The 14,526-nt window shown below is 53.8% G+C and overlaps 2 protein-coding genes across 2 annotated transcripts; one reads left to right on the top strand and one right to left on the bottom strand.

Moving 5' to 3' along the window:
• Positions 1–406: 406 nt before the first annotated feature.
• patH-0 (Cytochrome P450 monooxygenase patH) lies at positions 407–2,065 on the bottom strand (the record flags this gene model as incomplete). The annotated part of the gene is made up of 2 exons (XM_032029407.1): positions 407–919; positions 971–2,065. The coding sequence occupies 2 exons, from the start codon at positions 2,063–2,065 to the stop codon at positions 407–409; spliced, it is 1,608 nt and encodes a 535-aa protein (XP_031891073.1).
• A 10,040-nt stretch (positions 2,066–12,105) lies between these two features.
• On the top strand, positions 12,106–13,766 carry spmT (Sphingomyelinase; the record flags this gene model as incomplete). The annotated part of the gene is made up of 2 exons (XM_032029409.1): positions 12,106–12,336; positions 12,666–13,766. 2 exons carry the CDS (start codon positions 12,106–12,108, stop codon positions 13,764–13,766), a joined length of 1,332 nt encoding a protein of 443 aa, XP_031891071.1.
• Between the last annotated feature and the right edge of the window lie 760 nt (positions 13,767–14,526).

The following is a 14,526-nucleotide window of genomic DNA, read 5'->3' on the forward strand; positions in this document are numbered from 1 at the left end:
TCATATTTTATTGTTGTGTTCGCCATCATTATCGACGTTGATCTTATTATCGTCGTCGGAATTGGTGTTATGCTGTCGTTACTTTCACCGTTTTCATACTTATTACTCCCGGTGTCCTTTTATCACTATCTGCCCGGATGCAAGATTCCAATGGTAAGGTAAGGTCATCAAGATAGGTGTGCTAAGTTGATCTTTCACGAAACGATGGCGAGCGATTATCGTTTTTACATGTACTTAGTTCGTGTTCTCTGCTCTTAATTATACTATCGTGTGGCAATTTGGATTCCTCCTCAAGTAAGACTCAAGCAAGCCTACATGAATATGTAGACGTTGGTGCTGTCTCAAAACTCAAGTAAGCCCTTTTCCAAGAGGTTATGGCGAGGACAAATACATCTCTCAGGCTTCATCACTCCACCCAAGCAGACACAACCTCCTTCGCTCTCTCTCCATCCTCCACAATCTTGCTCTTCTTGAAGTCCTCTCTGGCAAAAAAGTCCACATCAAACGAGTTAGGCTCTAGGACCAGGTTAGAATGGAAGCCAGTGTTGATGTCAAGATCCAGCGGCTTCTTCGCGACGACATTGAAGTCCCAGGCCAGCTTGGCCAAGACAATCAACACCTGGTTCTCGGCGTAGTCAAGGCCTGGACACATCCGGCGGCCCGCCCCAAAGTTGTACGTGGGCCGACGGTTCTCCTTCTCGGCTGCGGTCTTCATCTCGGGCCTGACGCCCCACTGATTGTCCATGTACCGGTCCGGGTTGAACTCCTCGGGTTTCTCGTACCATTTCTCATCCCGGTGGATGGCCCAGACGTTCATGATGAAGACGGTGCCCTTGGTGAACTTGTACCCGCGGTAGGTGTCGTCGCGAGCCAAGACTCGCGGGACAGCTTGAGGCGCGGCACCGCGCCAGCGCATGGCCTGTATCATGGTCAGCTTCATCACAGACATCTGAGTTAGTAGATAGCTTACCTCCATCATGACTGCTCTCAAGAACTTGGCTTCTGGAAGCCTCTCTTCTGTGGGAGGAGAATATCCCCAGATGGAGTCGACCTCGGCCTGAACCCGCTTCTGAACCTCAGGGAACGCGGCAAAGACCATGACGACGCTGGAAGTGGAGGCGATGACCGTGTCAACCGCCGCATCCAACGTACCACCCCCGAAAACCGCAAGCTCATGGTCACCCATCCGCATATCCTCATTCGTTTCAGCTTCCATGATAATCCTCGACATGACAGACTCATTATCATGACTCCGCAGCCCCTTGGCAATAGTACCATGTTGAAGCTTCGCGCCATCGAGCATGTAGTAAATCATCTTCCACATATCCTTCCTCAACACCAGCGCCTCCTTCCGCCACTTCGCAAGAAAGTCAGGCAAGTGCTTCATGAACGGAAACAAATCAACCGGCGGCGCCTGCGCGGGCTTCAGAAACCGCAGCCACCTCGCCTGCGTGGCAAAGTACTCCTCCGTCGAACTCGGGCCCTCCTCCTGGATCTTCCGCCCGCACAGGATCGACAGCGGCGTCGCGAGCGCCCAATACTTCATATGCGTCCGGAACTCTTTCGGATCATCCAGGATCTTGCGCATCAGGATCGCGGACTGCGCCGTCTGCACCGCGAAGACGCGCTTCAGCTCCGCAGGGCGGAACATGTACTGCATCGCCGTGCGCGTCTTCTTGATCGTGTGGTCGTTGGGCTGGAAGATGACGGTGCCCGGGTTGATGATCTGGGAGGGGATGTAGGGCGTGGCCCGGTCCGAGTAGATTGCGCCGCGCTTCTCGATGAGCTCGCGGACGAGCTCGGCGGTCTGGAGGACGACTAGGTTCTGACCGCCCATCTTGAGGCCGACCATGTCGCCGTAGGTTTGCTTCCATTCTGTGAACTTGAGGAAGGACTTCTCCGGTGGGACCTGGAGGATGTTGCCCAGGCCTAGGATCGCGGGTGGCCCTGGGGGATAGTTTTTGGGACGTCTGGCTGCGAGGGCCCAACTTCCAATGAGGTAGATGAATGGGAGGAGGATGAATGCCAAAGCGGCTGGGTGGAACACTGATGAAAATAAGCTCATGATGTCGGTTTTGGCTGGGTGCTACGGTTCACTTGGAGAAATGCAGAGGGGAGGCACGGAAGCGACTTGAGAGCTGGGGAAAGGTCCATGAACCAACTCCTCCTCTGCCTTCTTATGTCTGAGTCTCCTCTTTTCTTGTGTTTGAGTCTCCTCCTCATTGATGAAGATCTAGCCTCTGGGCTGCCATCATTGATATCACTTGGCATCAACAACTGTAACAACAACCAACGTTGTGTAACCTAACATACTACCGATATAGGCAGTTTTACGCAAATTACATACGTCGCGCAGTGTGATCAACTGGCTCCTCCTAGTGGACCGCATCGCATTTGCCCTCCACACGAGTTGCCCGGCACTGTAACCTCAAGTAGGCTGAGAGTTGCGATTGCGACTGCCGTGCAGGCTGCCGTGGAGCCCACAGCACTGGCGAGCCAAAGAGATCAGACACGAGAGCTGCAAATATCAGATCAAAGATATGCGGGCCGTCAGCACCAATGCATGGGCAAGCATTTCACATGCGGGTTGGCCTCGGGATCCGGATCTAGGCGGGATCTGCCGTCAGCAGCGAGTAACATCGCACGACGCTGTCCTGCAAGACCAACGAGTGTGCATTTCGGGCCAATGAGGCGTTGACGTTTAGTAACTTGCTCTTCAATACTCTTGTCCTGGGCATGTTTTGATGCGAGTTGGAACATGGGACCAAGAGCTGGGCGCGTAATTACGGACTTGAGGTTGCATGCATTGCATGTCATGCAGTGTGGAAGTTGGGTATGAGGCGAATACAGCGATTTTCCTCATCAAGAAGTTGGGTGACATACCGTCGTTCTCAATCACGTCATGTCCAAGCAGGCAACTTTGTCAAAGGAGTTAGTAGTTGCGGATCATGAACCTGAAAAGGCGTTGGTTGAGAAATATCGTGAATTGAGGCAAAAAGACATATTTCAACATGCGTTGCGGATGACTTCCGAAACCGAGAATCGAACTCGGGGCTATGCCTGCCTCTCGAAGATGAGAGGGCATCATGTTGGCCACTACACCATATCGGATTGGTTGTTGAAGACCTGCGAGGTTGCGGAGCCTTAGGTGTGGCGGGCGGAGCTTCGTGTGGTGGTGGAAACTTGGGTCGGCGCCCTGCATCTTGTCTTCCTTCGTCACTACAGAGACTCGCGCAAACCGTTTTTCTTTGACTACTGTGTGCTGTTCTGGCCCTGAGCTTGTTCAATGTAGTTCTTAATTGGGCTGCGGCGGCTCGTTTGACCCAAGAATGGATGTGAGAAGGGTTGGTCAGGATTAGTGTACCCGCCTGAAGGAGTGTAAGTTGAAGTGGTTTTTCCTCGGATAAGTTCATATTGTCATCAAAGCAAATTTCATTGTGTTGCCGTTGAAACTTCATCACGTAAAGAATGTTCACGTTCAAGTTCAAGTTTAAGTGTCTACTTGTTTCTTCGAAGGCGGAAGGGCGCTGGCAATATACGTAGGCAACTTAGGCGGTTGCGAACGGTTCAAACAGCTACGTTGAAGGAATATTTATACGAGTCGTCATTTTGCTTATTCACGTTCATGCTATTTATTCAACCTCAAACCAAAGTCCATATGATCCTTTTGACGCTTGTTGAGTAATGAAGTCGTTGGCATGATAACAACAGTGTTAATAACGACGAGAACGATGATGATGATGAGGAGGATGTTGAGAACTAACTATTGATGCTACAACTTCAACGCAGTCAATGCGTGCTCAACCGATGCGCATACACAGAGTCAAATGAAGGCAACTTCGACTGTCCTATTGTACACACAACGGTTCCCTCACTTTTTTTCAGCAATGAGAACAGTCTCAAAATTTAGTTCCTAACCTCGGGTAGCTCCAACTATCAAAGACAGACATGGCACACAACGGACCAGCTCGAATTAGAACGAAAGTAGGTATCAGCTGAGGAAAGGCTGCACTGATTTGGCGTCGTTCGAACTCCCAGCCTGATCAACCAAGATGACTCACTCAAGGGCTTTGCTGTATAATGCCCCATGATTTGAGGCCATCATCAAATGCGTGTATGCGATTAAGATCTTCATTATGTTCAAGCTATGCGCACGTATCAAAGCCAACATCTCTAAGTGAATCCATACACAGGCGGGACATTACTATTGTAGATTCCTATTAATAATCTTGCGTTTCATTTTGGATACAGCGTCGTTGTGGTGGCCTTGCATCTCGAAGCTGGAAACTTTAGGAAAGGGCCACACCTTTCCATCCATTTCCCAGAAGTTGGTGATTCCAACATGGAATTTGGCTCACGAAACATGATCGTCGTGTAAGACCTCTCTTCTAGAAGACTGATACTATAGTCCCTGTGTTCATGCTAAGGTCCGCGTACACCTGTCAATATGATCTTCGTCATAAGCTTTGTGATGATTATGGTAAGCCCTTTTATCCCAAGGCCTCCCTGGCGTTTCTGTTTCTGTCATTTTTCAAATCATCGTATGCAGTATCCTTTTACAGGACGGGTGTTAGCCTCTTGTGGAATGGTCACGAGAACTGAAACTTGCGGCAACTGCCTAGTTGCGGAGCTTCCCGCCTCGAGGTTAGAGGATGACCAGAGCATCACGATATCAACGACAGACATCCCACAACCACGATTGGCCAAGTCGCAAATGAAAACATATGCGGCCTCGGCCATTAAAAGCTGTCACTATGCCTATCTCTCTTAGCCGGCCTTCACGTCAGCCACTAGACAAAACTATGCTATTATGAATCTCAGCCCTTAGAACGAGTTGTCAATACGCCCCCGAAACTTTCCGCGCTCAGAACGAAAATACCCCAACTCCCGAAACTCTATAGCTCGTTATCAATATGTTAAGGCAATAAGCACGTCACTATATCATGCACATTGAAAGACGCCATACTATTTCCAGCCCGACATCATACGTTAAACACTCTTTACTGACAGCCGCTATACCCTCCAAAACGCCGCGGGCCCTGAAATCACAACCGTTCCAAAACGTCCATCAAGTGAACGAGTCGAAACGCCCACCAAAACCACATGGCCACAAAGGCAAATCGTCACCTTCAATTGCCGTTTCACGCCAGCGGTCAATAGGCAAAACCCTCCGTTGCGTCTAAGTGCATAATGATCAAATTTCCCCAAAAGCACGTCGACGCGGGGCCCTGCTGTTACCGGCGAGATGTGAAACGTGAGCCTGATGTTCCTTCCCTTGGCCATCTGCGATCTGTGGAGTTCTCTTCTCCCCCCTCAACCCCGAAGTCCTTCTCTTTCGGCTGATGAGTTTTCCATGTGGCCATCCCTACCGAGTTGTGTCATCGGCAGGCAAGCGAAGAGGCGGGCGCACTTTTTTGGGGCCTGGTCTGGCTCTTGGTCTCCGTCTGATGTTCGGCAAGCGGCGAAGCCTTTTGCATTTAGGTTTCCAGGCCAGCTTGGCCCTTGGAGCGGGATGGATACGGACGGGGAGTATCACATGATGAACTTGCCGGCGAAGCTCTTTTAGAAGAACACTTGCGAGCCGCTGCGCAGCGACTGGGAACACCTACACACGTCCCGATCTCTCGCCGAAAGGCGCAGCATGCACCGCATCTTCTGTAGCAATAGCTGCAAGATTAGATCGATACGCCGCGATATGCTTCGGCAAACACACACTGCTTGAAGATGCTAAAACGTGCCATCTCGTCTTATCGCGGCATATTACACACATGAAGTTGCTCACTGTCATAGCATGCCACCATGCCTAGCTGATATGCCGCGTTGAGCATGCCACAGGCAGAGTCCCCCATGCGTTCGCACCGTTGGAGGGAATGTGCAGGGCCGATCTCAATGTCAAACGGTGGACATCACAGTGGGGTGTCGTGTCATTGCCCTGCAGGAGGACTCTTTCACCAGCGTCAATCGAACCCCCGTCAATGGCACGAAGCACGTTGCTCACCTTCTTTTAATTGAATCTTTTGCTTGTCTCGACCTGCAGGTGGTCCCTCCCGATCACTTGCTGGTGTTGATTCTATGTCCACGCCCACCCCTCTCTTCTCAGCCCAGACAGCTTCAGAACCCTGAAGGCCACGATGCCAGTTATTAACACGAAAAGGGATATCGACAAGGACCAGACCAGGCCCGCCAGGGAACCGGGGGGAGGGAGGGCCGTATTGGCCTATTCTGGAGGTGTGGAGGGTCAGTGCGGGAAGGAAGAAGGAAAGAAAAGACAGCCACCGCAGCGTTGCTGTTCGCTGCGCAACATGGGCTGCGAAACCGCGCTTTCTGCCCGCATTGACAGCTGGAGCTTGGGTGGTTTATGTGCGAAATACCTAGTGCCTAACCCCCGCGCGTCCACATTCAGCTGTCTAAAGGCCTGTCGGTGGCCTTGCTTGCTTCTTGGGAGCCCCGCAGTCTGTCAAGCGATACAAGGGAGGCATGCAGGGCCGTTTACCGAGGCGGTAGAGAGGTTCCCTTCTAACTCGCGCGCAAGTACGACACCTGGTCAATAGCATCGACTTGAGACTGCCGAATATCACTAAAGGGCGCGTCTGTTCGCCCGCGGATGGCATGCCCGATGGCGGCACGGAGCTGTGATGATGTGATGAATGACACCGGAACGATGTTCTCAAAGAGCCGTCAGAGAGGGGAAGACAGCCACAGGCCGAGGATGTCCCGCATGTCGTTCTCGGCGGGACTGTCAGTTGGGTAAATCCTGTGATCCTGGCACGCACGGACGCGGAAAGAGACAAGCGAGGGAGGGGACAGCGAAGCCCTCGCGGAAAATCCCACAGGGCCTGGCGTGGTCCGTGAAACGCTTCTCGTGGGATGAGTGTGATATCAGACGTTGTGGTGGACACTGGGGGCCCGGGCGTGCAGGACATGGAGGAGAGGAAGAGAGGGGAACTCAGTCATTTCAGAGAGAGGGAAAAGAAATGACGTTCAATCAAGATGATGAAATGACCGCCACTTGTCATGCGCTCGGTTGTTTGCTTGTTGATGAGCACAATACTATTGACTGGGTTACTCCCTTGGCTCGGGAAATCGGCCGGCGAAGCGGCGACCCTCACGGAGGAGAAGCGAGCGCCACGCCGTACCGTACCGGCGCCGACTCCGTATGCAGCCATCACCAACATCACCGGGCCACTGATTTCCAACAACTCCGTTCGCATCCCGTGCGAGTACGACATTGCCCGGAAGAGAAATGTTCTCGAAAAGGGGAAGGAAAAGTCAACCCAACTTTTCCTGCTCACCTTTCCCCCTTTCTCTTTGGTCAAACACCTGAGAGTTCAGACGCACACAGCCTTGGCCGCGTTCCAGTCCGACGCGACCGATAGCGAAGGGAAAAGTGTGTCTTAATCCATCCCATCATCTTCCGTTGCGGCTCCACGTTTTCTCGACGCTCGCGAGACAGTCTGCACCGTTGATACAACCTGACGACGGAACCCAAGACACAAGCGCCTATCCGAAGAACCGTCCTTCTCACGGCCTGTTCCGGCCTGTGACCCTCCACAGCTGCGTTTGTCTCTGGTTGCGAGGAAGAGTCCAAACATTAGAAACATCAAGCTATTGCGAATTTCCCTGATTTCGATCGCATGAACGACTTCCTGGAGGGCCACGCACCCAAGGGCAACAAGAAGAAAAACGTGGTTACAGATGGGATCATCCTCTTTATCGCAAGCTTCCGTGCCTCGGATGGTGGGAGGGAGCTTTGATCGCTCCCAAGCTGTCTTGGCAAGATATCCTTTTCATGACTCTCACAAGGGCGCATCCTGGAAGGTCCCTCTGAGAAAAGGCCAGTTCCCAGCAGGCTGGCACCTCGATAGTTGCAAATGCCCTCCTCTCCACTTACGGATTCCACAATACACGTATGCAGCTCCGGACGCAAGAGCCTCCCTCAACACCGTGCCGATTCCCCAGCGATCTTTCCGGTCCTCCATTCCCTGCGACCCGATAGTCGTCTTCCCACATTCCCCCAGCAAAGTCTCGATGACGAGTTGCGTGTGGGGATGCAAATCCAAGCCTTCTTTGACTACGAATCCCTTCCGCCCCTCTCCACCGAAAGCCCGGTTTCCTGGATTTGCTTTCTCTCCCTCCGGATTGAATTTCAGAGGATGGGCCCATACTTTCACGGAACAGACACCGAATGAACGGGCGCGGTTCGGGAGAAGAGTCCATCTTGAAGCACGTAATCACGTCAAGCATGGGACAGGCATCATCTCTCCTCAACACCATCGCCCATCAGGGTCCAAACCCAGTGGGGGTAAGTCGTAGTCATGGAATATACCGTCTAAAACAATCCGGACGCCCGTAACGTTATCATGCTTAATATCACTCAGACGTTAGAATACTACGGTGGCCCAGTTTCACCATCCTCCCCAATGGAACCGACCCTCTCTGTCTGCCAGGACGGTACGGCGAGGCACTGTGTCTTTCGTCCAAGGTCAGGTCCCCTGGAGGCCCTGGGACGGCCGCTGGCGCAGGACGAGAGGACAAGAATCCCATGCCGGCATCCCGCTGTCAACGACGGACCCCCACATGAAATTCGCCGAATGGTAACTCGGGTCTAGGCCCTCTCGCCGGCTCGCCGGCTGACTAAATGGCCAAGAGGATGTTGGCCACGGACCAGATATCACGAGGTCTTGGCAGGGCAGACGAACTTCTTTTGTGCTATTTCGCGAGTTAAACTGCGACAGAGTTATGTGTGCCGGATGAACCGGAAGCATGGATTCAGCGAGTGTCTGCCATTGCCGCGTGAGTTTGCCAAGGTATGTCTTTATCGCGAACGAAGCACGCTCTTGGGAACCCGTCAAACGCCGTAAACTGCCGTGTCGGGGACATTTCGTCTGTTAGTGACGACGGTAACCCGTCACTGAAGGGCCCAAATGTGAATTCCAGGGGCCTTGAATGACAAGGCATACGAGGTAAAGCACCTGAATCACGTACTCTTGACTTTCCAACTCTATCTTGCCGGCGGTATCGCCGGTAGGGCAGTAGGGCCAGGTCCAAAAGTATCGTCCATGACCCTGACCGAGTCTCAATAGCACAGCCATGATATCGAATGCCACCACGTCTGCCTCTGCCCATACGGCAGCCTCCCGCATGGCAAAGGTGCATGTTCCCACAGTGCTTGCATGCAGAAGCCACGGAAATCTGAATAATTCCCGCTCATCGCCCTCATAACCATCACATGGCCATGCGGGACCCATGGCCGTCTACCCACCCTTCACCCCTCCTCCGCATGGAGTCCCCTCGACACACTCTGAGACCCGGAGCTCAACCCTCCCGGCCAGACCTCGACGGCGGTCCCTGATCACCGCCGGGGCCGTGCGCAGACATCCCCAAACAGCAATCGAGTCAGATGGGATGCGAAAGTGACCGAGTCTTGTCATTCAACCAAGGCCATGATGCTATCTGCCTGTCACCTATCATACTGCTATTATTCCTCTTACCGCGTACTTCGCCTCCCTGTGTCCACTGGGGCAATGGCAAGTCAGCCAGTCTCCCACAGTGAGTCGTGACGTCCATTAAGTCGCACGTAGATGGCGATTGCAGCCACGCGACAACCATTTCGAGTCATGACGTCTTCCTTGCCTTCATCTATCTGCCGCCATCAACCGCCATAGATAGCAGCATATCAAAGCCTATTCAACACTGAATAAGCGCGCGCGCGCGATCTCTAAAATGGAATTTCTTAAAATGGCCCTAAGCCAAGAAAACACACGCCGACCCAGCCGCCACGCTGCGTGGCGGCGGACTTCCTTAGCCCGAAACACCGCCAGGAACAAAGGCCTGGAACCGCTGGTATCACAATATCTCACTAACCCGCTCCCTCGATCAATCTCTCTTGATTTGAGTTTTCTTATCCGCAGTCGTTCGACAAAGACGGCGTTCATCTCCACAGTGGCTTGATCGTTTCGCCGGGCCCCCTCCATCTTCCCTGGAAACCTTCACAGATGAAGGCCGCCATGCAGCAAGAGTCTCTGCCTATGCCTAACCTGAGGGACCGACTCTAAAAATGGGAGCTTCGGCTAAGTGCAGCAGCGGCGGGGCCTGTTCCAGATCATTGGGAGAGCAGTACATGCAGCAAAAGAAAGCATACAGCCCCGTAATGTTTTGTAGTTCGGCAGACGCAAGTTTGGCTTCGGCGCCCTAAAAAAGCACGTAATCATCAAGCCGCACAGGAAATAAGCCCCCGGCGACGACCGCGAACCGCGGCCTACCCCCAAAAACCGGGAGGCTCCGTTCGCAAACGTCGCCGGGTCGGGGGTCGGGGGCGAAAGAGAGGCACTGCTCGGAGGGCCGGCCACCCCAGACCACCGCCGAAACGACAAACCGCTCGCCGGCGAAGCCCTGCCATGGCCCTGGTCCTGCCTTGGATAACGTCTTCCAGATGGCTGCATTGCTGCCAAGCCAACATTCTTCGCGCCCTGTCGCAGATATAGTCAACGGATGCCCGCACAATCGAAGCTGAATCGCGCCTTCGGCCAGCGGTTCCGAATGAGAGATTGCTGTCTGCCGGAGCGTTCGTGGTGTTGTATGTAGTTCACGTCAACCCTCATCCAAAACTCATCCGAGGCCGCGCCGTCATCCGGCAGCGGAGACAATTCATCCCATCTCCTTTCCGCAAGTTCATACAACATGAACATTCAGGTTCGTTCGGACATATCTCGAGACATGACTTGCGACCGTTCATGAAAATGCCACCCTTCCCATTCGTTCAAGGGCAGTGGGGATCCTCATTTCGTTGATCCGGCAAACTCGGCCGAGGGACACGAGGGGCTCGGGTCTGCAGATAGGCTCCATGACCGCATCGTGGTCCGGTCGTCGGCTCCCTTTCGCCAGATTTCCGCGTACCGACCGATTTTGGGGGTCACATCCAATATATTTCTGCCCAGCGCGGGTCCTTTTCCTCACCGTTACCGCTGAAGAAAAAGCGACCAAAAAGAAAGAAATATTGGGCAAGTCCACATTAACATGGGATATGCCCGCTTGAACGAATCTCATAATCCAACGTCTCCACGTGGATCCACGTGAACCGATAAAAGACCCCTTCGGTATTCAAATGAGTAAAGGCAAGAAAGGCAAACAAGATTAGAGTAATGGAACTCTAGAACGAGTGTCCCATCCACGTGTAGTGAAAAGCTCCAAAGACTCTCCTTACTGCCCAATCACATCCTCAACATGCCTTCGTGACCAGCTTCCTAAAGGCCTCGGCAAACGGCAGCACCCGCCGAGATCTCCAATCTCCCAAAGACTACCATCGCCCAGGACGACTTACCACCCAAAATTCGTCATCCCATCCATCACGAGTCCTCCATCAAGCTCCATCACCGGCCTCCCACCCCGACAACAGTCACATAGCGCCCAAATAAATCCCACCTCTTAGGCTCTCAAGGCCTCAAGCCCCCCCTGCCCGTCCTTCGTCCCATCACCCATCGACCAACGAACTCCGCCATGTGCCTGAACACGCTGCTGACAGCGTCACATCGCCAACCCGATAAGACCAGGGGCGCTCTCCATGCTAACCCCAAAAGCGGTCACAACTGCCGCTGTGCAATTTGAGTCCTACAATGTGTCGGTGAGGGGGCTCGCGAGATACTGGGCAGAATATCCCAAAATGACCGTCACGAGCCGTGTAGAGCCCATGCCAATGCCATGTCCAACCCACCACAGCAGCGGTGGTGGTGCTGTCACTGTCACCTTCTCGATTCATTCGGCCTGTCATGAGCAGTAAAAAAAAAATGCCTATTATTGATCCCATCTTTAGTGTAAACGAGTGAAGCTAAAATCATCCCATATTGCGGGGTTCACCTCGCCTAGGAAACCGGTTCATCTCCATGCGAATGATCTTCAGCTTTAATAAATTCAACACTTGGTCCCAGCTCCGCCACTGGTCTATTATCGTCGCTATTGCTGTGCCAATTCCTCGTTTTCTCTTTTGCTTCCTCTGCTCGAAAGTCACCCGAAAGCTATATCTGCTCTCCTGTCCGTCGTCTAATTTTTCGGAGTATTCCATCACGCAGAAGCATCATCACCACATTCGTTCAGAGAAAGCTAGCAGCCATGAAGTCCTCCAGCATCAAGATGCTCCTCGCCGGAGGTGCCATCTCCTCCATGTCAGGCGTCGCCTCCGCTCAGGCGACATCCGGCGACTTCACCGTCCTCGCGATGAACGTCGCTGGTCTCCCCGAGATCCTCCAGAACAACGAGGTCCCCGGCGACAAGACGACAAACTCCAGGACCATCGGATCCTACTTTGCAAAGTACGGCTATGACTTCATCAACGTCCAAGAGGTAAGCAAAAACAAAAGTCACAAAAAATCATTCTTTCCCATCCTCCAAGCGAGGATGCTGTTCGCACGCTTCATCAACCCCTTATCCCTGAGAAGCGACACGTGAGAAATAAGAAAAAGCTTTTGCGCATGAGCCAACAGTTGCTCCGATCCCATCAATGCACCAGGGACCATCCCCCCAAAGCATGACTCTCCCCAAGAGGCCTCTGAACACCAAACCCACCACCCCACGATGTCACTGTTTCAGAATAAACGATTGCGCCTTGCAGACCTGCCCAAAAAGACAAAAATAAGCATCATGAACCTAACGCATCATGCACCCAAATTTAGGACTTCAACTACCACGCCTACATCTACGAGACGGACAACCATGCCTACCGCACCGCGACCTCGGGCGGCGTCCCCTTCGGCTCCGGCCTCAACACCCTCGCCAACTTTGACTGGATCGACTTCGAGCGCATCAAGTGGAACACGTGCTCCAACGCCTCCGGTTCCGACTGCCTGACGCCCAAGGGCTTCACCTTCATCCGCGCCCGCATCGCCGAGGGCGTCTACGTCGACATCTACAACCTGCACACCGACGCCGGCACCGAGGCCGACGACCTCACGGCCCGCAACAGCAACCTGCACCAGGTCGCCGACTACATCGACGCAAACTCCTCCGGCAACGCCGTCCTCATCTTCGGCGACACCAACTCGCGCTACACCCGCACCTCGGACAACATCGGCGTCTTCGCCTCGCAGAACGGCATGACGGACGTCTGGCTGCAGCTCGAGCGCAACGGCGTCGTCCCCACCGAGGAGACCCTCTGCGCCAACCCCAGCACCACAAACTACTGCGAGACCGTCGACAAGATCTTCTACCGTGGCAACCCCATCCTCGACGTCAAGGCGACCTACTTCGCCTACGAGAGCTCAAAGTTCCTGCAGTCCAACGGCAGCATCCTGACCGACCACAACCCCGTCACCGGCAACTTCACCTGGTCCCTGTCCTCCACCCTCCGCCAGTCCGACTTCTCCGGCGGGCCCCACGGCAACTGGTTCTCCGACCTGACCGCCCTCGCCGGCAAGACCAAGCCCAAGGCCTCTGTGCTCACCTTCCACGGCGCCAACCGCCTCGACTCCGTCGGCCTCACCCTCGCCGACGGCACCGTCTTCACGCACGGCGGCACCGGTGGCACCGCCGCCACGTTGACCCTTGGCGACTCCGAGTTCTGGACCGCCGCGAAGCTGTGCTGGGGCCAGAAGGACGGCCAGACGCGCAACTTCTACATCCAGGCCACGACCAGCGCCGGCAAGACGCTCGAGGCCGGCGCGTCCACGTCAGACTGCGCGACGCACACGGCCCCCTCAGGATGGCAGATTGTCGGCTTCCTGGGACGGGACGGTGACGAGATTGACAGACTGGCGTTCGTCTATGCGCCGCAGTAGATGATGTGTGGCAAGTAAGTGGTGGCGGCCACAGTGTCAGGGCAGTGCTGTCATGTGCCGAGCAGTGTCGTTCATGCAGCCAGCCCGTGATCCTTTGCTTGCAGATCCATGCTGGCTTTATTTTCGGTATCCTGCCAACCCGGAGCGATGGCAGTTCCCTTTAACGATCGGCATTATATCTCCAAGGTCGCCGTGTGCCGGAGAGCGAGGTCAGGTGCGAGTCCGAAATGGATCCGTAACCCCAGCAGCAGCATGATTCATGAATCAGGGTCCTCTTTTCTTCGTCTGGTGTCTGAACCAAAAGCAACGCCAAGACAGAAAACGACCCTTTCTCTTCTCAATGGAGGCTCCAGTTAGTCTCGAAGGACCTTGAGCCTTTGTTCTCTTCTCGTCGATCTTACCTTTCTCGTAAATATTCTTTAGCGGTTTTGCGCAAACCGTTGAGGGGGATGGGAGTTCTGAGCTAGTCTATTAATGATGCGAAATGACGAACTCTGAGACATGTACTTAGCAGCGAAATTAAGATACCAATTGAAATCACCGTATCATGAACAAAACCTCATTTGCTCGCCGACTTCCCGAGGCAGATCACTCGTTCATCGGGCCATCTCCTCACCCAATGAGGAATCCCGAAGCTTTCCCTTTGGTTGACGGTCCCAGGACGAGAGCCAGATCGTCAGGGACCTGCTTCGGTGCTTCGGAGCTAAGAAGCGCTCTGGCCGCCCACCTTTTGGCCAACAATCGCATGTTCATCCCCCCC

This window comes from Colletotrichum fructicola, assembly GCF_000319635.2.
Source record: "Colletotrichum fructicola Nara gc5 chromosome Unknown KSG_Nara_v1_contig09, whole genome shotgun sequence".
Taxonomy (NCBI): Eukaryota; Fungi; Ascomycota; class Sordariomycetes; order Glomerellales; family Glomerellaceae; genus Colletotrichum; species Colletotrichum fructicola.